This window comes from Molothrus aeneus, chromosome 3 (genome assembly GCF_037042795.1).
Source record: "Molothrus aeneus isolate 106 chromosome 3, BPBGC_Maene_1.0, whole genome shotgun sequence".
NCBI lineage: Eukaryota > Metazoa > Chordata > Aves > Passeriformes > Icteridae > Molothrus > Molothrus aeneus.
In genome coordinates, this window is record NC_089648.1 from 9233473 (window position 1) to 9260453 (window position 26981).

A 26981-nucleotide genomic window follows, 5' to 3' on the forward strand; every position below is an offset into this window, starting at 1 on the left:
TGTATCCATATGCCTATAATGTGCTAGATGTGCACTTAGATGTATATGCAATACAGTTGATTATTCTGAGCTGGTGAGGGCACAGCTCACTGCCAGGACTATCAATACAGACAACTGCACCTTAACCTGAAGTCAATTTATTATTAGTTTTCGCTCTCCTCAGGGAAAGATTAGAATTGAAGTGGCAGCGAAAAAATCCTTTTCCTTCCTTATAAAAGAAAATCAATCCAGATTTTTTTTAATTAGTCGAATAAATACAGCAAATATATAACATTTCATATATCTAAGTATCAAGTCAATCAAACAGCATTCAAAAATTCATTAAAATCCTCTTGAGAAGGATGAGTTTGACACTTTTAAGTTTGTCTGGTTTTGTTTTTGACAAAAGAGATCAACAGCAATTAAAGTATTCAAACTTTACACAGAAGGTGCACCTATGTGGCAGTTTCTATAGGATTTACAGAAGAGAAGTTGAGCTCTCTTTGAAATCAATGGAGCTTGGTCTTGTAGTCTTCTGATACCAGCAAAAAGTGCAACTGGAGGATAACTAGGATGAGCAGAGCCAGTTTTCAGGAGTTTGCCTTCCCCCAGACATTGGCTCTGTGCTGGAGAACAGGCTGGTCAAAACTCTGCATAAGGTGGCCAAAATCACTTGTGCATGGCTAATGACAAGAATGGGATGCTCATGAATGCAGCAGCTGTCTCCTGGGAGAGACACCCCGTTTAATGGGAAATTTTAAAAAACCAAAACAATAGAAACATCAACCTCATCTGCCAAACCTAATGCTACAGGTAAAGGAAACTGCGTTTGATGAAAAAACGCCTGGGGAAGATGTTTTGTACTTTGCCTTTTAACGACCATAAATTTCTGCTTGTGTTTGAAGGGCAGAAACTTTAGGATAAATCCACAAGGACTGCAGCCTGGCCAGGCCACAGCTCCCCCTCAATCTCAGCCCCATCAGGCACAATAAGGGATGTCCCAGTGAGCGCTGTCCTGGGCGGAGCAGGAACCAGGCAGTTCGTATCCATTTGATGATTCCAAAAGGAGTCACCTCGGGAAAACCCTCACGTCCTCCAAAGCTGCCGTAGCCTGCAATGCTTTACACGGGAGATGCCGGGGAGCGAGCGACGGCACTCACAGCCATGTGGCGACTGGGACTGAGAAAACTTACTCATTTATTTGTGTTTTAAAGACAAATAAATTTAAATGTAATTTAAACACAAATAAATTTAAACACAAATAAATTTAAATTTAATTTTTTTTAATTTTATTTGTGTTTCGTGAAACTCGCGGCCTGTCCTGCTCCTTGGACCCAAAACCAGGGAACCGGTATCACCTGCCCAGCCCAAAGCCGGGCACTGGGAGATGAACTGGGGGATGAAGGGGAGCCACCCCGCTCCCGGCAAGGCCACCAGCGGCACCATCGCTTCTCTGCCACGTCAAGAACAGGCTAAAGAAATAGTTTTAAACCTCTGCCCCCCGGTGCGGCGCTGAGGCGCCACGTCCGCCCCCGACACCCCCTGCGCGGCGGGGCCGTGGCGCCGCCTGCTGCTCCCCCTAGCGGCGGCCCCGCGCCGCGCCCCGCCCCGGCCCCGCCCCCCGTGACGTCCGGCCCCGCCCCCGCGGCTCCGCCGCTGCCGCCGCGACTTGAGGGGCGCGCGCCGAGCTCCGTCCGCGGCCGCCCCGCTACAGCGCAGCGCCCGCTCCGCACCGCGCTCCGCGCTCCGCTCCCGGCCCCGCCGCCGGCATCGCCCCTCCCCGCGCCGCTCCGCAGGTAAGCGCGGGATAAACCGCTTCTTTTCCTCCGCGGGACTTGCGCGGTTCGGGGGGATGCGGAGAAAGAGGAGGATGTGGAGGGAAGTTTGGGCGCGCTCCCTACACCGCCAGCCGCTTCCCGGCGCCGGAGTGCGGGCACGGCGCTGCGGCGGGGAGAGCCCGCCCGCCCGCCCTCCCTCCCGGCGGGGTGCGCGCAGGAGCGCAGAGGGCTTAGCCCGCACATCTGGAGCGGAGCCGGGGGTTCCCCAGTCTGGGCGTGCGGTGCCTGCGCTGCCCCGGCCCCCGGAGAAGGAGGCAGCGCAAAGCCGCCCTGCCTGCCTGCGCGGGGGCAGAGAGCAGCGCGGGGGGACCCGCAGAGCAGCGCCCGCGGCGCTGGGACCCCGGCCGCGCGTTCGAACGCGGATGGTGGGGGATGCTCCTGCGCGTACCCCGCATCGCTCCCACGGCTGGGAAACTTCCCCCTCCCTCCCTCCCTCCCTCCATCCATCCCCTTCTTGCTGCATCTATTTAAAAGGAAAAAAAAAAAAAAATCGAGGCGATGCGTTCGCGCCCCTGCGCAGCGCTGTCCCCCGCACTACAAAGTCTGCGGGCGAGAAGATGGGCAACAAAATGGTTGCACAGAAAGAATGCAACAGGCCCAAATTCCCGCCCCGACGCCCCACTTTCTTTGGGAAGAAGAGCTGGCTCATAATCCTCCTGCCGTTCTATAGGTCCTCGCCTAGTTCTAATCAACTTTTCAGCTGTTTTCAGTGTATTAAGTGATTGTGTACCCTCGTACAGGCACAGCTAATTAATTTATAAATGGCTTGCAAATAAATAATTCACTACGTACTTTGTTGCACACCTCATCTCTACGTGATTCTGACCTCAAAAATCGTTTCACGACTGCTGGATATGCCAAAATCTTTTGGTCTTAGCTCTTTTCCTCAAATGCAATTAGGAGCTGCAACTTAGTTGATCAGGCAGAGCCCAAGTATTCCTGCATTTCCCAACGTAGTGGTCCTGCTTCCAGCATCTGCCATAGCTCACAGCAAGCAGGCACAGCTTTCTGATTTTGGGGTTGGTTGGCTGGTTCTTTTTTTGGATTCCTGCTTAGTTTCCAAGCTCATCCCCTTGGTGAATAAAAGCTCAGCTCTTGCACAGACAGCTGCCTTTCTGGCTCAGTCCTGCTCTTTGAGGTCGCCTCAATTTTAATCTCTCAGACCGCAAAGGGGTTTGAGCTCAACCCTGGCACATCCAGGCAAAGTTGCAAGGAGTGTTGCAAACGCGAGGACGAGTGTATGTAATTAACTAATTCATGGAATGCTGTTACCGACGGCTTATTAATTCGGGCTGAAGGCAAGTCGCTTCCCTTCTGCAAGGGATCAGTTCTGGTCAGTTAACAGAGTACAGTGGAGTATTTTCTACACCAGATTCACACCAAAATGCAGAATTACTTTACTGCAGTTCAATCTTATTCCTGCACATTAGCTGAATGCATTTTCTCTTTGCCTCTTTGAAACAAGAAGATTCACATTTTGCATTTCCGTGTACATCTTTTATACAAAGAGGCTGAAAATGTTCAGACTTTAAAAAACAGTTCATTATCCTGACCCTAATTTCCTTGTCTAAAATATACTGCCCAAAAAGATAGAACCATCAGTTATGCTCACCATCTACTGCCTGGGGATATGGCATCTTAATGAACATTTCTTTGAATTAGACTGAAAAACGCATTTGTTAATTCAAGTGTATAAAGAAAATAATTATTTGCTATAAAACAGAAAGATCAGTCTGTGTTTGCCTTGTCGATATATGCCACACATTAGGTCATACTCAAGAGCTTTCAGTGCCCTTCCCTCCCTCAAAAGAAAACCCACCTTTAAGTTTCCTTTAATTTATTCCAAACCCATACAATACAGCCCTGTTTAAGATAGGGTTTCAGATATTTCATAAACAAAAGGTATACCTGGGTTTACAGAAAGCCAATTATCTTGAAATACACTGGGTTTATTCTAATCCTACTTCATGCTGCTATCATGCTTTTTTATTTTTCCATCCACATTAATCACTTCTAAAAGCTGTGTTTTTTCCTGTCTTCTGTGTTCCTCCTGTATACCAGAAACAGTGACAGCTCTTGGAATATATTTAAAATGCTAATTCTCTTCTTTTTTTTTTTTTTTGGTACAGTTGTACCATTTTAACTGGAGAACAACCAGATAAATACTGCAAGTAATCAGCATGGGAAATTCTTTAAACTCTATAGAAGAGTGATTTATTTTATTTTTTATAACTCCCTCCTTTGCAAGCTGCCTCCGTTTTTCTCAACGGGAGACTTTGTTGTAATTAAAGCAGAGAAGACTGGACAGCAGCAAAAAACATCTGACTTGTGGCTCTTAAAAGCACAGGTTTTGTAGCATGTACCACCCCCCAGTGGGCAAAAAACTCTGTAGTAAACTCACAGCGAGCTTTGATCTCCAGAAATAAAGTGGATACATTTTACAGGAAGAACGAAATAAAGATGAGTTTCTGGGTTGGGGTTTTTGCTGTTTGTTTTGGTTTGGGTTTTTTCCTCTGTCACCAGTAGCTAAAAGTTGTCTGATATTGTGTAAGTCAATGGTGACTAATCAAAGCAATTGCTGGAGTTTGCCAACTTTGCAGTTGCAGTTATTTGAAGTGGCTTCAGTTGGGAGATGGCCATCTTTGTCTCCTTGGAGCAGGAAGCATGGATGCTAATGGCTAGTTAGCTCTTAAGTTTTTTCCTTAATCACTTCAAAGCACAAGAGTGCATGGAAGAATTAATATGTGATTGCTTACATTTCTTTTTAAAAGCAGCCAAATACCACTCAGGGCAGGAATCTTGAAAAGTGTTCAGTACATATCTTATGGCATCACTAACTCTCTTTGCCTTTCATGAGCTGTAAGAAGCCAAACATTCTTACAGCTTTGTGTTTTTTCTGATTTTTTGAGGAGCAAACTTAGTAATCAGGAGATGAGCAAACAGCTGCTTTAAAAAGGAAAGAAACAAAACTACTGAAACTTTAGCTAGTGTTCAAGTAATGTTTTTACATGTCAGAGGAGTTTTGTGCCAGAAACTCCCTATCAGGTATAATTCTACCTAAACTTGTCAAGAGGGGAAAACCAGATTTTTTTTCCCTTGAAACAATGGCAGCATTTGTTCTCTATTCTTTTATTTAATGCCCAGACAAGTTACCTCAGCAGCAGCTCTCAAAAAGAAAACCTAGAAGCCATAATTGGCTAAATTCAAAGAGCACTAAAACACGAACCAAAAATCCTTTGCAAAAGATCTCCCCCTCAAAGTGTTTTCTTAACGTGCAGCAGAGTAGTCAAAACAAGAGAGTGACAAGGAATAGAGTAATAGTCTGGGTCTTTTCAACCCAGCATCTTCAAAACTAGGAAACATTTTACAAGTAAACTTCAGAAGAGAGGCACTCATAGTTCATTTCCATCCTCTACAGCAAATACAGGTTTGGCTGATCTTGGGTGTGGAGTCAAACTTTTACTCAGAATTAATTTCTAAGTCAGATTTACTTGCATTTGAGGGAAGATCACATAAAAATTTGCATTTTTTAGGACACTTGAGTTAGACTTAATAAGACACCAGCAGTATTATTCCTACTGTACAAGAAGTGGCAGCAAGTTTTCTGCAAGTAAATGAAATCTCCAACAAAAAACAACAGCAAATTTCACTAACAGGCAGTGCTACAGTCTGACTGAAGGGCTCACTCTCACTTTAACAAACTCCTTTGCATTTTTTACCCCTTGCAAAGACAGCTAGAGGACCTTCTGCTTGCCTAGCAGCAAACAAAAGGCTGGGGCACCTTCCTGAAATACGATGATCGTGGAAGTTGCAGCTCCTAGACAGGGTGCTTAGAAAGCATTTTGCTGTCACTATCAACTAACCCTGAGTAATACACTTAAAGAAAACAAAGTGTGGACATTGTTTTAAAGTCTAGATTAGCACTGTGGAAATTCTTAAAAAAAAAAAAAAAAGTTGGTGAAGCTGTTTAAGCTGCAGCATGACCTTTGTAAGCACAACTGACTTTATAAGCAGTAGATGGACTTCACAAGTATTTTAAAAAATAAGCACATTTTGTGTTTCTGGTATGCTTCAGATTCTAAACAAATACAGAGCTACTTCTGGAATAGAAGTACAGTGGTTAAGCAAATTGGCTTATCATGTATGTACATTCTAATGGTGGCTTTGAATAATCGTTTTGTCTTTTACAACCTAAAAATACCTAGTAGTTTCCCTTTCCTCTGTTACTTTGATGGTAAGAAAGAAGCCACTGAGCTACCAGAGTTACTGCTGGAGAACACAGAGATTGATTAGAAATTCAAATAAGCACTGTGTGACCTCAAGTGAGGCAGGTCTTGATTTTATTCACATTTTCTATTAACTTGGAAAGAAATATTTGACACCGTTTTTAGGAAAAATGCCAACTTTTCAAATGTACCAAAACTATTTATTTTGTTAAGCCATTGCCTGCCTACAGTACAGTGAGTGCAGCTGGACTCCATACTTCAGGGCAAATACAATGTTCTTCTAATGTACTTTTTTTGGGTTTTTTTTTAATAGCTCAACTTATGTTGAACATTTTAAAATGAGATTTCCCCCTTGTTGTACCACAGCAGTAAGTCCACATGCAAGGTCCACACATTGCTGATATCTCTAGTAATTCACTAGCTTACACAGTCCCAGGAAAACTAATTTAACCATGTGGTTCAGAAAGTTGAGGAAAACATTCATTTTGGAATAAAGAGCAAAAAGGCTGCTGTTCAATTTTTCCAGTGTTACTTTTGTTACCAAAAAACAAGGACTGATTTTTTTGCATTTAAAAATTATTAGCACAGTTTCTACAATCTGGTCTGCTCAAAAATAATGGCTTCTTTCAAAACCATGTGTCCATGAAGCCTCCCAATCTGATGCTGCAGAAACCTGGACACAGTGTGTGTACCAGTGGGGGTCACTTTTCTTTTCATCCTGCCGGATCAGCTATAATGACTTGGTGTCAGGGAATATTTAGAGACAGCTCAAGAAGGGGAAAGTTGGAGCATGGCAGCATGATTCCCTTCTTCTCTGTAGACAGATCACTGGAGCCTTTGATATGCAAAAACATTGTTTTCAGCTATAGCTTGAGATATAAAAGGGAAGTGCAAGATATCAAACAATCAAGACCTGAAGAAAACTATTCTAAGTTTAGAAAAGGGAGTGGGGGGTATAGTCTTAATCCACATTTTTGAAACAGTGTCGTCTTCTCCAAAGAGACCTTTTCTTTTTCTTGCTCTTGTTTTCATGTAATTTTGAGAGAAGGGATAAAAAAAATTCCAGGAACTTAATGAGCTTTAGTGCTTTCATTTTAATCCTACACATTACTGCTATTATAATAGTGGCAATAAATGAAGAGATGACTATCAAATGAAGCACAGAGGAAACAGTTTATGTGCTAGAAAGGTAAAATAAATGAACTTGCTGTGTGCATGTATCTATGTAATGTATGCATACTAGAGCCAACGTTTTGCTTAATACTAACAAGTTTTTTACAACTCAGAGTTTTAAAGAAAATTTATGATTTTAAGTACTTAAAAGTTATTGTAGCCTTCAAAGGCCTATTAAAGGAATTTATATTCCTATTTCACCATACCCTTCCAGAAAATACCTTCTATCACGACTTCACATTAGTTCCTAAGAGACACCATTTTTTTCTACAGCTGTTAAGCTGCTCTTTATTTCTAAGTTTTAGGAATAGGGCCTGGGCTTCTTTCCCCAAACACTTGAGTAATACAGAGCAAGAAAACTAGACACTGCAAGAATACAGAGCTTTTTTGTTCCATTTCATAATGATTATATAATTCACCCAAATTACATAAGTTACCACTAAACATGCATTCCCTTCTATTTAAAATGTGGCCACATAGATTGTGTTTTTCCCTTAAATAAAGCATACATAAAAATACTTATTTATGCCACCGTGGGGGTCTCTCATTTTGAGTCCTTTTTTTTTTTTTTCATTGGGCAACTGCTGAAAACAAGATTCTGAAAACAAAGCTCAGAGGAGCACGAAAGCAGCAGCAGGAGAGGAGAGTCTTTTCCACTCCCTCACTGGGTACTCACACCATCTCTCAAATGGGGGGCTTTGGGGTTTTTTTTTAATGGTTAACATTTTTCTATGAAAAAGAGCAGCAGAATTTGTATCTATTTAAATATATCACTGCATATTCTGTGTTGCTGTAAGGAGTATGACCGGTCTGTTTCATAACAGACCTGCTACAAATTGCAAAAGACATTTATAAAACACAGAGTGTTTTGTGTTTAGGTCAAGTATTTTACGGAGGAGCAGAAGATGCTCTAGTTTTGCTCCCAGGAAGGCAACTAAGCAAGCATTACTCAGCACACTGTTCCTGCCAAGTACTTTGGTTCCAAGGATTGTGCTTGGTCCCTTGGACAAATGTGATGTCACAAAAGGGAAAAGCAAGTACACATTAAGGATTTGTTTCATTTCAGATTTAACCACTTTTTTTTCAGACATGCTGCCCACAGACTTGCTGGGGACTTGGTATCTCACTGGGTATTTTATGCAGTAGTGATATGAAGTAGCCCAAGTTAAAATGCTTTTTAAGAAATAATTAATCTTCTGTAAGAAATACAAAGGAAAGAAATAATATTTTTCTTCTTTTTATAAAATTTACAGACTAAACCAACCTATGTATTGCCAAAAATCAGACACAGATGCCTGGCTAGTCCCTAGCTCAGAATCAACATGCTGCAAGTGGGAAATACATTCATACAATGCTTTCCCTTTCACACAGTAGCTAGTGAAGAGCAATTAGCTCCTTTTACACTTAAAACCAAGGAGATCATCTATTTACCAGGAACACAAAAGCAACCATTTTGTTCTCCTCTAAGGAGGTAACACTAGCATTTGACATCAGATGAAAAACTTAATTTACAAATATTTTATTACTCTCTGCCTTTATTTTTCTATTGAAATAAGGGAAAATACCAGTTCCAGCAAAACTGCAGTAACATGAAACTACACAGCAAAACATTTTTTGAAAGAGCTCTGTGGATTTTGCTGAAATACCAATGCCTTGGGGAAACAAGGTGTGCTACTCATGTACAGGGGATGCAACCCTTAAAACTAGTATGCACCAGCTGTTATTAATTCCAATTTTTTTTTGTTTTTACTTTTGCAGGACATTAGGAGTTCGAGGAAAGCTTTCAAAGGGGAGTTTTCTGGGAAGGAAATCATATTTTTGTGGGGGTTTTTTATAATGAAGAAAACCATCTGAATTGCCTGATGTTTCTGTGGTAAGGTAACTTGCATTCTTGCAGCACAGGAGGAATTCTTTCCTGCATTACAAATTTGGAAGAAGCATTAAAAAGTGAGAGTTGGAAAACGTTTCTCTGAAAGAGGTGTGGATGTATCAGGATGTAGCTACTGTACAAAGGTCATCCTTGGATAATTCTGGATAGGAAAAAGCATCCCTTTCCTGACCTCCTGATGAGGCTGCAGTCCTTCGAGCCTCAGAATAATGAATGGTTTCTATCACGCGGCACTGCAGTTCCCTCCTCTGACTACTACGCTGCACAGAAGAGTTTGTAAGAGTTACAAAGAAAAGTAATTCCTGCTAAAGGCATTAAAGCAAACAAAAGAGGCTCTTCATTCACAGACTTTACATGAGGACTAAAATAGAAGGAAGCTGAAGCTTTTCTACACTGGGGCCTGGTGTGCTTATGTACCATGATAAATCTTGGTTGGAATGCTCATTGAGTATCGTGCCAGGAGCCAGGAAACACACACCACCACCACCAAGGAGCATCTGAGTAAACACCATCAAGAGAAAACTGCTTCATGGAGTAAACCATAAGAGTGACTGGGCAGAAAGACATCCCTTTACTGGATATCCTCAAGCACAAAATTTACTCATACCTTTAAATACGGTAGGATCAATATAAATTTATTTTTCTTTTCATGCCTCTGAGAATAAAGTTCAATTAATATATGAACCCATAAGAGAAAAGGTCATGACACTGCTTAATGCATAGGTCATCTTGCAGGAGTTCTCATAACCCTAATTACAATGGTAATTTAATTATGTTGTCTTAAAAGCTATAAAAATGCTAATTACCTGAGCTCAGTGTACAACCACACTACCAATGCAAAGTATAATCTCAGTCTCAAGAGTTAATTTCTACTATACTGGTAATAAGATGGGAAAATGTGGTTAAACCTGCCAAATAGACTCTTATGAGTGTGCTACTTAGTAAGACGACTTTTGAGAATGACAAATATTTAAACATGAAATTAAGCATGTAATGAAATATTTCATCCAGTGAACTAGAAAGCCATAGCTCTACCAGCTACCTGCCAGTTGTAACATTCACCTTTCTGAAGCTTGAAAACCAAGCAAAATAGTCTGCAGTGTTTGTAAGTTACACACTGTGAAGCTGAGCACTGGGGAAGACTTGGGAAAATGTCTTCACTGGCCCTCACTCTTTTATCTGCATTTTATGCTTTGCTTTTAGGGCTTTTTTTGAACTTCTGAAATAGCTACCACTAGACTTGTGGGTTTGGTAAGGGTTTTATAGTTCACTTAAGGGCTCCTGAGGAAGTTAGCTGGCTTAGGAATTACTTCTTATCTTTCAGATATAGGATGATTTACTTGAACTCTGGTGTGACTTCTGTTCTGTTCTTATCTGGTATCTGTGAACAAAGATTGTCGGTAAACATGAAATGGGAAGGAATCCTTAGAAAGAGTCTTGTTGCTTAAGCAAAATAATTCACAGATCAGGCATACTTGATTATATTATTTTCAATCACTATGCAGAATAACCTATTTAGTTAATTGAATGAGTACAAGTAGTAGAATTATTGATGTAAGGAAAAGAGAGGAAAATGCACCTACGCACTTGAATTTTGGTTTAATGTGTGTTTCAGATGTCTTCTGTAATGTTGAAGTTGTTTTTTTTATTGCGGTTTCTTCACTGATGATCTGGATAATTTTGTTTGTTTGGTTTTTTTAGATTGTTGAAGATCAGAACTGTATAGAAATCTCATCATTCCTGACCATGATTAGTGTTACCTGGAGCATCTTCCTAGTTTGGACTAAAATAGGGCTGTTACTTGACATGGCACCTTATTCTGTTAGTGCCAAATCATGCCCTTCAGTGTGTCGCTGTGATATGGGTTTCATATATTGTAATGATCGCGATTTGACGTCTATTCCTACAGGAATCCCAGAGGATGCAACCACCCTCTTCCTTCAGAACAATCAAATAAATAATGCTGGGATTCCTTCAGAACTGAAGAACTTGCTTAGGGTGGAAAGAATATATTTATACCGCAACAGCCTAGATGAATTCCCCACTAACCTCCCTAAGTACATTAAGGAACTGCATTTGCAGGAGAACAATATAAGGACCATTACTTATGATTCACTTTCAAAAATTCCTTATCTGGAAGAACTGCATTTGGATGATAATTCTGTTTCTGCCGTTAGCATCGAGGATGGAGCTTTTCGGGACAACATCTATCTCAGACTTCTTTTTCTCTCTCGAAATCACCTTAGCACCATTCCCTGGGGTTTGCCTAAAACCATAGAAGAGCTACGCTTGGATGATAATCGCATTTCCACAATTTCTGAGCTGTCCCTTCAAGACCTTACAAATCTAAAACGCCTTGTTTTAGATGGAAATCTTCTAAATAATCATGGATTAGGAGACAAAGTCTTCATTAATCTAGTCAATCTTACAGAATTGTCATTGGTCCGCAATTCACTCACAGCTGCGCCGGTGAATTTGCCGGGAACAAACCTAAGAAAGCTTTATCTCCAAGAAAACCACATCAACCGTGTGCCACCCAATGCTTTCTCTTACTTACGGCAATTGTACCGACTAGATATGTCCAATAACAATCTCAGCAATTTACCTCAGGGTGTCTTTGATGACCTGGACAACATCACTCAACTTTTTCTTCGCAACAACCCTTGGCACTGCGGGTGCAAAATGAAATGGGTACGTGACTGGTTACAGTCACTGCCTTTAAAAGTGAACGTACGTGGGCTGATGTGTCAGGCACCAGAAAAAGTACGTGGGATGGCTATCAAAGACCTCAGCGCAGACCTGTTTGACTGTAAGGACGATAGCGTGATAAGCACCATCCAAATCACTACTGCAGTACCAAACACATTATACCCAGCCCAGGGACACTGGCCCATTTCTGTGACCAAACAACCAGACATCAAGACTCCCAACCTAAATAAAAACTACAGAACCACGGCGAGCCCGGTACGCAAAATCATTACAATATTTGTGAAATCCGTAAGCACGGAGACTATCCACATCTCCTGGAAAGTTGCACTACCGATGACTGCTTTGAGGCTGAGCTGGCTCAAGATGGGTCACAGCCCTGCCTTTGGATCTATAACTGAAACTATAGTTACAGGCGACAGAAACGACTATTTGCTCACGGCTCTCGAACCGGAGTCACCGTACCGTGTGTGCATGGTTCCCATGGAAACCAGCAACATCTATCTCTCCGACGAAACACCCGAATGCATCGAGACCGAGACGGCGCCTCTGAAGATGTACAACCCTACCACCACCCTCAACCGGGAGCAGGAGAAAGAACCTTACAAAAACTCCAGCTTGCCCTTGGCCGCCATCATCGGCGGCGTGGTGGCGCTGGTGGCCATAGGGCTACTGGCCCTGGTCTGCTGGTACGTGCACAGAAACGGGTCCCTCTTCTCCCGGAACTGCACCTACAGCAAGGGACGCCGGAGAAAAGACGACTATGCCGAAGCGGGAACCAAGAAGGATAACTCCATCTTGGAAATCAGGGAGACTTCTTTCCAGATGATACCAATTACCAGTGACCAAGTGTCCAAGGAGGAGTTTGTAATACACACCATTTTCCCACCTAATGGCATGAATCTGTACAAGAACAGCCACAGTGAAAGCAGTAGTAACAGGAGCTACAGAGACAGTGGTATTCCAGATTCAGATCATTCACACTCATGATACTGAGGGACGTGAAAGACTGGTTTGGGTTTTGTTGGGTTTTTTGGGTTTGTTTTGTTTTTTAAAGAAAACAAGAAAAGACTGACTTAACAGTTGCTGTTCTACTGCAAAACACTGGATTAAAAGACTGACAAAGCAATGTACTGTACATTTGCCATATAATTTATATTTAAGAACTTTTTATTAAAAGTTTCAAATTTCAGGCTACTGCTGCGATTAATGTAGTGGGGATACCTGACCACAATTCTATATTTTAGTATTTTTTAGTAATTTGTACTGTATTTTCCTTGCTAATATTGAAGTTACAGACCATTTAACTTTTGTGTTCTACTGAGTAAGATGACTTGTTGACTGTGAAAGTGAATTTTCTTGCCGTGTTGAGCAGTCAGAACATTCATCTGAGATCCTTGTAAGTGTAAGCACAGGTCATTTTTCACTTTGGTATCAATAAAATAATGTTGAACCTGGCAAGTCAGGAAGATCAAAAATGGCTACAAAAAACTCACAGAACTTCCAGTGTTGGGTCTATTAAATCTGTAAACCACAACAATATTCAATAAACAAAAATGTGTGTAGTAATGGGCAATATCAGCTGTCTGGATATATCCATTCAACAGTGGTGAAATCCAATTTAAATGAGAATAAGCAAATTGCTGATATGCATGAGACTGAAGCTTTTGACAAGTGTTAAAAAAAAACCCGTAATCCCTAGAGGAAAGCATAATCAAATTCTAAACAAATAATTAAAAAAAAAAAAAGGTAGGCTCTACAAACCAAGGGGGTAGACACAGTTCAGGAATAGTTTTTTTGGTTATCAGAATCAGTGGTCTGTATATTACAGACAAAATGGATGCTCACTGGCATTTGGGAGGCAAGGGCAGGCAACACTTCGAAACTGCTTTGAAAAGAAAAAGGGCTGAAAGTGCAGTTTCACAAGAAAGGGGAGCAGGACAAAACCCAAGTCAATAAATGCAAGGTCTCAAAAACTGTGGTCCCAAAGGTGAGCAGACAAATGGAAAATGCAGCTATTCTGAAGCATATACGAGTCTGTGTTCAGTATAATGCTGTTACAGTCAGGAATACTGCCCATTACTGTCACAGTTATCCAGAAATTCCTTGGTAAATCTGTAAGGTAACATGTTTCTTTCTGCCTTCCTGCTGAACTATGAGCTATTATGTTTAAACCCCAAGCCACTCTTTGTTGCAATAATCATTCTGTTTCTTCAACTAAAAACCAAAGTGCTTTGTACGCCCTTTGGCCAGTCTTGTGTGTGCCTTGATCCAACACTACATGTATCAAGCTTTTAAAAACTAAGAAAAAAGGAAATAATAAAATACCCACCTTTTCATACATAACTTAACTATGAAAAATACTGGTCTTATTCATGAATGAAGTTGAAAAACTACTTCAGAATTATGCTGCACCTCTGCAGTGCTCTGATAAGAAACCCACTTGGAAGCTACTACTTCTCAGGTCATGAGCTTCTGTGTTTAGGTTAACAGTATTACCCTTGCAGGTTTTCTTCATTATTAATCACTTGGAAAAAAAGTTTTCACAACAGTGAACACTGAAAGGGAGGGAAGGCTTGGAGTTACAACCCTCTGAAGTACAGGGATTTTTTTAAAGAAACAGCAAATGAAAAATTTAATATTTCAGGCAATATCTCAGACAAGAAGGAATGTATACCAAATGCAGTTTAATTCTATGAGAATTTTAGTGGTGCTTGGCCTGTATGTTTCCTTAAGAGTAGTAAAGGATGAGGGAGTGACCAACACTGAGACTAATGGTTTCAGTGACCAGCCTGCAAATCCATCTCCTACCAGGGCTCCACCTAACTGTGCAGACACAAAATTTCCAGTAACACACTTTTTTTTAATCCTCATTTTCAAGATGTGCCCAGGAAAGTTCCTCTCCAAACTCCCTGCATCATGGAACTGTTGACACATCACTTTCAAAAATGTCTCCTGCAGTTGCTGAGCAGTGGAGGCACGCAGCACTTTGCTTCCTTACTGACCTTGTACAAAGCATGGAGCATTGAATGGATCCATGGAAAGGGGAGTGTAATGCTCAGCTCAGTGAAATGCACCCAACCAAGACTATTTTGCTCTGTTGTCCCATCAGGTACCCATCTAGGGAAGGGCAGGAAAGCCAAGACTGAGCATGTGGAGCCTCATTATGTTGATGTTCAAAAAGCTTCCCAAGCAATGAGCAGGGAAGGAAAACGACACAGAGGGACTGGACAGACCTGTTCTTTGTCTACACTCACACAGGGGCATCCCTGATACCTGAGCCCATGAAATGGCTGGGTCACTGGCAAGAGAGCCTAGTTCTTTGCCATCAGTTCTCCAGTTACAAAATTAAACAGGTTTTGTTGGATTTTCAAGCTATTTGAGAACCTCTGTCTCAGTTGGCTCCAAATTGATGTGAAAAAAGTAAAACAACACTCAACGAGCACTTTGCCTTCTGAGACACCTAAGCCAGAAGTGCCTGGTAATGGTATGTACCAACTCCAGTGATGCCACACAAAGTCACGAGGGTATAAAAAAGTTGGCATTTGAAGAGGTAATTGTATGACAGTCTTAAGTAAAATGACTTTTTATGTGACATTTTTGCCTGTGAGGCAGTAGTGTACAAATCCAAAGCAAATTCAGTAAATCAGCCCAGTTGTTCCTACTTCACCTTCCACCAGCAAGAGTGGAAACCTGGACAAGGCTCTGTCTTCCTCAGGCAACCAGGTCAGGCTTGCAGGAGAGCTGGTGTCCTCTTAGCACATGTGATGTCAATGCAAAAAATGGCACACTGGAGTGTACAAGACCTTCCTTGGGTTCTACAGGAACTCTTACTCCACACACATAATGTTAAAATTAATTTGGCAAATGAAAGATTGCTTTCAAACTAAACTGTGTGGTTTTTTTCCTTTGGCTGTTTATACAAAGTTCTGTTCCTCTCCATGTCAGGCCCATCTCCTCAAGGCTGCTGCTCATCCTGAAGCTGCAGTTGCTGCATGCAATGCTCCCCAGCACTGCCATAAATCCCTTCAGTCAGACAGGTATATATGCAGGCAAAGCAGATTACTACAGTAGGCACTTTATTCAGCACGTTGATCAAATGCCATTAAACCACATTGAATTTATCTCAATTTCCAAATTCCATGTTATTTCTGTGTACTATTCAATATTCAGTTGTGGAGCAAGGGGTGGGATTTTTTCAGTGCTGCCTAAACCTGTGTGCAGAGTTCACTTGATCATTACTCTCCATATTCAAATACTATGCTAAGTATCTTTTACATTCTTTATCGTTGTCCCTTTTTAAATTTATATTGCTATCCTGAATTTCCCACAGTTCTCTTTTAATCTGAAAGCTGTCTCCAAAAACACCCTGGTACTTTGGAAACAGTGTTAATTTTGTCTCATCTTGGCACCTTCCAGAACTAGGGCCAGGAGCTGGACTCAGTGATCCTGATGGGTCCTTTGAATTCAGTATATTCTATGATTCTCTAAGAAACTTGCTTCATTTATAAGCTGTTACTTCCTAGCTTTCTACCAGAGCCTGATGTGCAGCAACTGTTGGGGTTTTTAATTTGTTGGTTTTTTTTTTTTCTTCTGGCTTTAACAGTACCAAATTCTAAGTATTATGTTCTTGGAACACAGTTTCCATCTCTCCTGCTAATGCACTAGTGAGCATGCAAGCTATCTTGTGCCAATGCTGTACATATTGAATGTAGAGCAGCAAATGCAATAAAGCAAGAGCAAAAGTAATAAAGGCTTATTTGCTATTAAAATAATTTACTGATGACATAATGCACTAAAGCATATATAGACTTCCCTGCTCAGAGGATAAAATTTGTACATTCACCTGCAGCTAAAGTTGGATAAGATCTTCAGAAGTGAGCTGGCAGATGCCATCTGCATCAATTTATCCAAACCACATTTGTTTGAGATAGTTTTGGGCAGAACCATAATTCACACGGGTACTCTCCATTTTCAAAATGCCTTAACCTTACTTCCAAATCTATCTATTGTTTTAGCATCACCTAGCAACTGATCTTTGTTTAATTAACTGTTTCTTTACTGATACCAGAACAGCCAGAGCTTCCAGCCACAAGCCAGCACTTAACCATCACTGTTTGTTTTTTTTAAGCATAAAGTTACTCCATGCCTGAGGGGTTTTCATCTTCCAAACTAGCCCAGAGTGGTTCCATTACAGAGAAAAAGCTCATTGACTGAATTCAGACATCAGAATTTTACTTTTTATTTTCTTGGCAAATGAATTTGATTTTGGAGTGGTGGATAAGAGTCCCACCCTTGTGATGAAATTAGAGCCCTTTCAAACACTCTGAAGGTACAGCCATGACACAGGTATTAAATTCTGGACACAACTGCTTTAAAAGTGTTTTCTTTTGGTAAACATGAATGTTTGATTTAATAGTTCTTTCATCAAATCACTGCCTGCTTCTCTCAAAAAACTAGAAAAGAGCAGAATGTGAATCTCAGTAAAAGGGTGGCAAAGCAGATGCTCAAAAGAAGCATCGCCTTGTTTTCTCAGCACAGGACATCAAGTAAGATACTCACAGCATGGCAGTCTTTAAGTGATGCCTGAGGAACATTTCTCCCCTGGGGGAAACCAAGACACTTCAAATGGGTGTTAAATAAACATCCTCTGGATTTTTGATGGTCTAAGGCAAGGCATACAGTACATATTTTGGCAACCAAGCCAATGTCCATCATGCATGGACATCCTAAATGCCCTATGCCTGAAACATGCAGGTCAGGACTGCAGATGTGAATTTCCTAACTTCAACTGCTTTTCACAGCCCCTCTTTTGTATTCTGAGGTTGAAAATTTAATGGAGTCACAGTATGAAACCCCTCAAGATTAACAACATGAGCTGAAAAGATCTTTTTGATATGTGAAGCTGGACATTCTAAGCTTAGCAAGAACTCTCATAAATAAGCTATAAAAATAGAAGGATCTTAATAGGGCTAATTAAATAATCTGACTTGTTCAAGCTGGTTGATAGCATTCATATAGGCTGATGCTCTGTCCTGAACAGCCCTCTTAAGTCATCAAAAACAGGGAGCAGATCATAGCCAAGTGCTAGCACACACTTCTGTCCCCTTGCTGAGCTTAAGCAATGTCTATCTATAGACAGAGCTGAGGAAGGTCTAATTGTTCCAACTCGAGGGGCTGCACCATGTTCTTTAATCACTAACTGCGGGAACATCATTTACAAAAGGATGGAATTATGCACATTATGCATAATTTAATGTCACTAATTTATGCAAAATATTTAAAAATTTATTTAGCTCAGAACTGCACATCCAATTTATGTAATACCGCTTTCCTCCAGTGGCTTAGTCCCTGATAAATGCTTACTAGGAAACTGGCTTTCCACATGAAAACAGATGGGTTTTGTGGATGTGGGGACCAGTTTTGTTTAATATTTTTTCTGGTTTTTTTCTTTTCTAATTAGGAACAATAAATAATTTTACTGCAAACCTTTCCATTTTTAATGGGATACAAATTCAACTGGTTGATAATTTTAAATCAATACCCTCAGACACAGCAGGTGCTGGTGTGATAAAAGATGTCCCCACAAACTCTCCTTTCCCATCTCACCTCACAATAATGCTTTCCAGGGTTTTAACTTGAGGCCTCGCTTTTATTGCAAGGATTGCAAAAAGGTAATGAAATCTGTTTTCACTACTGTGAGATCAAAACCAGGGACTTAGAAATTTGGAGATGCACACAAGCAGTTGTTTTACATAATGCAAGTGTGGCTTAGAAGCAACATCTTTCAGGCTACATTACACACAGAAGCCAAGGTAAATCTAAGCCTTTGTTCACCTCTGAGCCTGCTGTATTAACAAAATTTCCTAAATTACTAGACCAAGCATCAGCAGCTTCAACAGGCAGTACAAGAAGGCCTCCTTACCTTACATATCATCCTCAGCTACTGGTTTGTGTGTGTAAAGTGGAGTTAATTTGATTTCCTTAAGTGTTGTTTTTCCATGGATTCAATGAAGAAGTACAAAAGTAACCATTTTTTAAAAGGTAAACCCTTCTACCAAGGAATGCTGACAAAGCAGAGGATTTAAGAAATTATGTTTTAACTGTTACTCCAGAATTACATCCAAAAACAAGCCTGTGTAAACTTCCTGATCGAGTGTATAATATGCTCACCCCCTGTTTAAGCCACATTTAATGGACACGAGTTATTTGCATTGCACTCCTCCTCAAACTATTTTCATTTTCTGCACAGTTTGAGTGTGGATAGGTACATAATCTGTGGTATTTTGTTTGTTTACCTGGTTTCAGTAATCTTCTCAAAAAACATTAAGACACTTATTTCCAAAGCCTGATGGAATAAATTACTGCCCACGAGGAACATGAGCTTATTAACAGAAAGAAAGCCATATACAGGGAAATGCTAACCCAGTGAGTAAATACAATTTTATGGCATTAGCTGATAACACAGAACCTCTGCCTAATGTCTTTAATGCAATTATTTTACCTTATGAACTCCTTAATGGCATGTAACCTACTTCATCCTCTAAAAACCTTTTCATTTCTCCCTGATACAGAAATGACATACAGCATGCTAAAATAAAATTTAAGAAAAACACCACAGTACTGCCAGGTCTAGGAAGTTTTTCTGGTTGCTGAAATTCAGCATTTTTCAGCCAAATGAAGCAGTCAGGAGAATATCACTGGGGAGCTAAATTGCTGACCTCCTGCAATTTCCTTGGATAAAGGAAAAAAGGCAGTGATGGAACTGCACGTAAGACGTCACCAGCTCAACCATGGCTCTCTCAGACAGACCCTCACCTCTCCCACTTACAAACCTTGGTGCTTTTGATTACAGGAATATTTGTAAGTACCTTTAAGGGTCGAAAAGGTTGAGCACCAGCAGGACAACCACCATCTCTAGGTTATTCTTTCTACTCTTTTTTTTCTTTGTTAATAAATGAAGCTCATTGAGAGCATTTGTCCAGTAAACAGGACTGTTATGCATGTAAAAACCTCTTCACTGCTAATCACACTTGTTGACACATAGTGGGATAGTGCTGAACCCTCCTTATATAGTTTGCACTTAAATCCAGGGCAGTCACATCACAAAATATTTTCCCTGGAAATCTCCACTATTCCCTGAACTTGCAGATACATGATGTTAAGGGTGGGGGGAACAAGATAACAATATATTCCTAAGAGGCTGCTCTTACCACTGTTTCTTTCCCATGTTCCATATACAAGTTTAAGAAAGTCGAAATAAACAAGATCAGTTAAAGAGAATTTTGGAGGAGAAGTGCAATACCACAAAATCACATTTCTACTACTGAGAATTGAATTATGCTAAAAAAAAGAACAACTACTTTGTTTGTTGTACCTTATCTGTCTCAGGAAATGCTCAGGTCTTTCATTGTCTGCTGGCCTAGGGACAGAGCTGGGCTGATCAGTGTTCCTTGGGTACAGACAGAGGCATTAAAAGCAGCCAAATACACCTGAACAAAACTAACGGGGACTGGTTTTGTCTGAAAAAAAATTGTCCTAAATTTCTGTGTTTTGTTGGAAACATTTTGACTCAGCCTCTGAAATCTATTACCATCCTACACTATTCTTTAAAAAAACAAAAAACAAACAAACAAATAACTTATCTTTCAAGCATGGAAAATTTGATGTAATGCCAAGCTTTACCTATAAATAAGTTTTCCAGGTTTTGTTTATATGACTTTGTCCCCAGTGCTATGATGAGCACATGTTTATTGAGGACCTCCCAGTGTTTTTCAATACATCTTCTGCACAGAAGGAAATGGCCATTTGTGCAGTACAATTCCCACCCATTTTTCCTTCCCATTTTCCCTGTGTTGTCAACTGACTTCTTTAACACTTATATAATTTTAGTCATAAAATACTAGAAGTGCAAAAAGAGGTTTCTTGAAATTTTTTTAGGGTCTTAGAGATGGGAGAGGGAAAGGACATTATACTAGGATGCTAATTAGATAAAAAAGGGTGCTATTTTATGCTGCAGGGAGATTTTCCTTATTTCAGTGAAAGGAATAAAAAAACCCAAACTTCCACAAACTTAGCTATTTTGACAAAAGGACCTATGGAGCTGCTCATGCAAGAAACACATCTTGTTCCCAAAGCAACCACACCACTTTGGGAAGGGAGGGGAAGAGAGAGTCTCTCTTTGATATGGATTTGGAGGTGATATCCTGTGTCCCATGAAGGAGCACCCCGCTGGTACAGTCAATATAAATTGGATTGCCTTAATATCCATTTTAAACTCAATGCTGCTATTGCTGCAAAACTTGAGAGCAAAGCAACCCAGTCTCGGGGACTTCAAATAAACCCCCAAACAAATCAAAAAAACAACCAACCCTGCAAAATCCTCAGAAGGCACCTATCAAAGTGATTTCAATCCAGTGATCCGGTACACAGTCAAAGGATGTAAGCTCTTCTAATCCCACTCTTTGAGCTCCTCCAGGCTCCAGCTCCCGTTGCCATGGCCTGGCTGACACCTCCTGCAAAGGACAGGAGCCCCACAGCCCAGCAGTGCCTCCTGCACAGCCTGACAGCTGCTGGCTGTGGGTTTACACACTGCAAAAACTGCTTGGGAGGTGAGGAGCATGAGCAGCACCCATTCCAGTCCGGGAGGTTTTGTTACATGAGTTCAGCTCCAGGCAGGCTCCCATCATCAGCATATTTCTGACAGGTATTTTACTTGTCCTACACAGAGTACCTAACACTCCTGGAAAGCACCCACTGCTACATTAGATACTGCTGGTTTATTTAGATAAAATGAAATAAAATTTAAAATTACCTACTGTTCTCCTTTGTGCTAGTAAAGACTAACTTTATCCTTCAGTATAATCCTGCCAAATGAATTAAAACGCATTCAGCAGGCTGAAAGGATACTAGTGAAGTATTAACAAAAGCCTGGTTTGGATTATGCAAAATTTCCGCGGCAATTGACTGATGCAAAGATTTCTGTGGCAATACTTTCAGGAAAAGAAAATAAATCTAGCTCTTCAAAATGTTTCTTACTCTGTTTTGCTCAGCAGCTCTAGGAAGTTATTAGGTCAAATCCCCACAACACTGACCTCTTTCTGAGGTTTGCAAGTCAATATGTGAGTGATGAGTGAAGTCTCCCCTAGTTGTCCATGGAAATCTCTACAGTGCTGCTATAAACTGGTGCTTAAGGATATTAAATAGGAAAATGTCTTAGAACAGAAGCAGCTCATGTCTGGGTATGCTTGGGTGCATCACTGTCAGCACAGGAACCCATCTAGGACATGCCTGTGCCTTCCCGGGAATGAAGCAGAATTCCTGAGGATAGGGAAATGAACCATGCTTGGTGTCAATGGGAGCTTGGAAACCTGCCAAGGCGTGTGTTCCCATGTCTCACAACCAGCTAAAATGCCACTATGGAGGGGAAAAAACAATTTTTCCCCTGCTGAGAAGGAGCTCCAGCAAGTGCTCTTACCTGTGCTAGGTCTAGTCAGCAGACAGTCAATACTGCTTCCTTTGCAAAAAAACTCCACTGGGATAAACTTTCATCTGTCAAACAAGCCAGGGTTCATGTTTTCTAGTGCTTTCACATTTGTAAGAAGCTGCCTCTGACATCTCCCCCCAGGGCTTGATCATACAATGAAGGAAAAGTAGAGAATTTTAAAGACACTGGCAAGCGTTTGGTCTTTCAAAATGTCATCGCTAATCTCCACATCATCCAGCCTGCTCAGTAATCAAGATAGAGGAACTGTACAAGTGCAAATTAGTGTCACTTATGTCCTGAAAACAAGTAAGAAAGAGGATGTGGAATAAGTATGCCCAAAAGCAACATCAAATTTATTCTCCATGATCAGATGAGAGATTCACTGAAGTTTACTTCACCTTACACAGAAAAAAAACCCCAAAGAAACATGAAGATATCTCTATGACATTTACCATCTGGCTGAGCAGGTTAGAGCTGTATTAAAAGGATGCTGTACAGGCTCAATAGCAGTGAGAACAGGGAGGCAAGGAGTGGTCCTGAGCTCCAAACACTTCCAAGATAGAAGACCCATCTTCTGCAAGATTATTTATTTTTTTCTTTTGGGTCTGTTAACAGAAAAATTAACAGGAGCACCAGGGTTATTTTAGGACATGATGCATCCCAACGACCTGATAGGAGTGAACAGAACAGATTTATGGGGGGTCACCTGCCCAGGTGCAGGACAGACATCTCGAAGCAGCTCTGTTATCAATCCCAGGATGCCACATGCCAGCCTGAACCATCTCTCTCTTCCAAAGGAGGGCAGCGGCACTGTGAGCCCAAGGATGAGCAACTTCAGCACAGGTCCCGGAGAGCACATGAAAAACTGCCAATGTTTCCCTGAACCACTGAAGCACAACAGGGAAGCAGCCAATTCCTACATGGGCACTAGGAAGTTGTCCAAGACCTTTAAACTCTTATTCTTCTGGGAGCTGACCCAGATTTGACTACTACTCTAAGGGTAAAAAAACACTCGCTGCTTAATACCTGCAGTATATGATTTTATGCTGATGATGCAGGCTCCTTGAACACTGCAAAGTGCTGGGGGTATTTGTTCTTAAATTAATGGTTCTGCAGGAGTAATCATTGTATCTGCCTAGAAAAAAACCTAGTATTTCCTATATGGGGAAAAGCAACAGTGTTAATTGCAGGTATTTCATATTAGAAGAAAACTAGCAGGAAAAGAAAAACAAACACCACTTCAGCCCACTCCTCCAACCACAGTGATCAACTTACAAATTCCAACTTTATTTTAAAAAACTGAAAATCTTCTGTGTCCGGAGGAGTCTTTTTTAAAAATGTGCTTTGTAAGGTCTTTTTTGTAACATTTTTCCTTTACTAATGATTTTTAAATGTTCTTCTAATCAGCTTGAAAGGGACCAGTAATTTTTGGCTCAGATGTAGCAGCAATAGAAGGAATCAGCACAACATGCCAGAGGAATGTGAAATGTACTAACCAGATACGAAGTCAGCCAAACAATACTGAAATCTGTGCAAGTCCACATCAGATCGTCTAACACTGCAGAATTTGTGATATTTACTCTGCCATTCAAGAACACTCTTTACATGGCACTTACCCTGATCTCTCAAAACCAATTATTACATACATAGCTATAGTGCAAATGGGAACATTAGGGCTCTAAATCCATTATCCATTTTCTTTGAAAGCATAATGTATTATAATAAATTTTATATATAATATAATAAATAAATATAATAATATAAATACAATTATATATTATATTAATAAATACATTTATATATTTTATTTAATTTTTCCTTTTAAATTACATTTCATTAATATTTGTCCTTTAAAATAAAGATACAAGCATATGGCCAGATATTTTTCTGTATACAGAATCATCAGTCTTATGATAAAATTAATAGGTCTTCCAAGCAATTTTTGCTAAGCAGCCAAAAGTAAAGAGTGAGCAAATTACAATACTAATACTAATTTATTAAGTTCCTTTCAAATGCCTTCAGCTTCCCTTTTCTTTGTTTGCAGCATTAGAGGACCATTTGATAAAGCAAAACTGCAGATGTTCAGTCCTTTGTTTACTAAGGTAACTGTGGCTGCCAACGAAATGGAAGTGACAGCACCAGGGCTACCTCGCCTTGCCAGCAGCAAGGCTGTGCTGGAGCAGTTGCTGCTGGAGGAAATGAATCTGTAGAAACTCTGAAGGATGACATTCCTGGGGAGCTCTGCAATTCAGACTGGCAAGGAGGCAGGAGTGGGAGCCTTGGAGAGCTGCCACCACCTCCCTTCCATGAACCACGGTGTCCCTTTCCCACTATGCTGTTTTCTGGGCTGTATAATTTGTTTTCTCAGACTTGTCACCCATATGGAGACTTGGACACATTACACCAAGTCAATCATACTGGCCACTCCTGGTATAAGACAAACCTGACACATTTGTACCTCTGTCAGCACTAATTCTGCTGCTTTTTGATTGAGGAGGTGACAAAACTGCTGTGCAGCAAGCAGAGGTTCATCACAGCTAAGTGAACATACTATGGGTTCACAAGTCAAATAAAAACTCTCAACTTTTATTTGCAGGTTGCCCTGCAAAATTCTCTCGTTACAGACACATCTATTTCACAGCAAATTTCTATTTTTTTAACTTTCCTAAAGCAGGTGCTTAGGAAGGCAAGTGCTACAGTGTTTGGTCCTCAGGATTGCACTTTAAATAACAAAAGCTAAAAGGCTCTGATTGATCAAAGCTTTTTTTTTTTTAAAATCAGATCAACTGTTCCACGCTGTTGAAAATAAGAGAACAAATCCAAGCAATATTTTCTATTTCCCACTCCTACTCTTAGAAACAAGTGTGACATTTATAACCACAGTGTAAAAAGCTCATTAATACTCCACACTGACCTATTAATAAGGGTTATTGGCTTAACACAATAGGAGACTTTCTTGTGGAAAACAGGCAAGGAAAGGAGAGAACAGCTCAAGATAAGCCACCTCTCCACAAACAGGTTCAAAGGATGAGATCACTAAACGACAGCGTTAAAAGCGTCCAACATTTTTCACCTCCTCTCTGCTCATTTCAAAACTAGCTTAAAACCACAGAATAAAAGCCCAGTGAACACCCCAGTAGATTTTAAAAGGCAATTCTCTCTCAAAGGGCTGATAGCAGGCAGGGAGTGGGAGAAAGGTTTATTTTAGTTGAGCTCATCTGACAGACTGGCACCTACTCAGAGGTGTTGGAAGACGTCTGGCGCATCCACACACCCACCAAGAGCAGCACTAAATTCTTAAAGAAGACAGAGCTGCCTGTGCATTAAGTTCCCTTTTTAAGTACTTCTCCCTAGAAGCTTTGTTCTTTCTTTTCAAAGAAATCATTTAAAACAAGCTCCCAATAAATGTGCTCCCAATAAAAGTGGGGAAGACGCTTCCAACACTTGACCTTGGGGTTTGCCAAAACCAGCAAATGCTCAAGGCACCATGCCCATGGAAGCACCAAAAAGGGTGAGAAATCACCTTCCTGTCAGATGAAGTGGAGTCCATATTCACACCCCATACAGCCTTCTAAAGCCATCCTTCAGCTGAAATAATTGTGGTTTGCTTGGGTTTTTTCCCTACCATAAACTTATGGAAATCAATCCTAGTTCCCCTCAGCTTATGTTTTTCTAGGCTGAAGCCAAGCTCTTCCAGGCCACTGGTAAAATGCTGGCTGATCCTTCCACCATTATCCTAATTACCCTTCCTTGACCTGTGGCTGTTTAAACTCGTCTTCCTAAGCACAGAGAGGACACCTTCATTCTTTACTGCTCCAAAATGGTGATGTTGAGCTTAGAGAAGGAATTCATACCATCCATCCTTAAGCACACAACATTCTCCTGAAACCAATTAATGGCAGAAGAAAGCAGTTCTTCTCACTTAATAATCCAGTCCTCCCCCGCCTTGCCAGTGTCTCTCAGCTTTGGAGTTAGCAAATTTATTTAGCAAGCTTTTAATTCTTCTGTAAAGGCTGCTAATGAAAATATTAAATAAAGCACGATTTGATCTTTGAGGAGCTCCTGCAGTACCTTTGCATGAACTTGCAGCGATAAAAAGGTTATCAAGAATGACAGAATTGAAAGACTCCAGTCTTTAAAGGTATCTTAACCACCTCAAAAGCCCTTCTTGCAGGAGACAGGATTACCATGATGCAATCAAATTATGTCCAATTATCTCGAGTATTTAGAGCATTTGTGCCAGCCACCCACCCCAAAGAAAAACAAAAGCTGAAATAACACTGTTTGACATGCACAAATGCAGCAAGCCCAGCAACCACTTTTACTCAAACTAACCCAGAATTAAGGTCATTGTCATCATCTCCTGGTTCCCCCCACGATGTCCCTCTCATCCACATGAAGTTGCTTTCATCACAAAACAGCTTGCAAAGCACAGATCCCCTATGATACTGCAATTAGCTAATTTCCTATACTGATATCTCTTATACAGTGAACAGCATTTTAATTAATTCTTTAAATATATATTCCTCCAATAAGTTGAACCTTAATTAAAATTAGAAGTGCCTGATAGCATCTTCTTATCTGGTTACAGACCCATTTTTTTTAAATTTGCGGTGATGATATCGCAACCACATTAAAAGGAATATATATATTGAATTTTATGTTCTTTCAGTTCAGCAAAACAC

The 26981-nt window shown here is 40.7% G+C and overlaps 2 protein-coding genes across 4 annotated transcripts in view; one reads left to right on the top strand and one right to left on the bottom strand.

The window, feature by feature from the left end:
* The window catches only part of MACROD2 (mono-ADP ribosylhydrolase 2), an 853439-nt gene that overhangs the window by 739740 nt on the left and 86718 nt on the right, over window positions 1-26981 (bottom strand). The window lies entirely within an intron of this gene.
* On the top strand, window positions 1689-14161 carry FLRT3 (fibronectin leucine rich transmembrane protein 3). The gene is made up of 3 exons (XM_066546228.1): window positions 1689-1775; window positions 8975-9722; window positions 10806-14161. The coding sequence occupies exon 3, from the start codon at window positions 10851-10853 to the stop codon at window positions 12798-12800; it is 1950 nt and encodes a 649-aa protein (XP_066402325.1). The 5' UTR covers window positions 1689-1775; window positions 8975-9722; window positions 10806-10850; the 3' UTR covers window positions 12801-14161.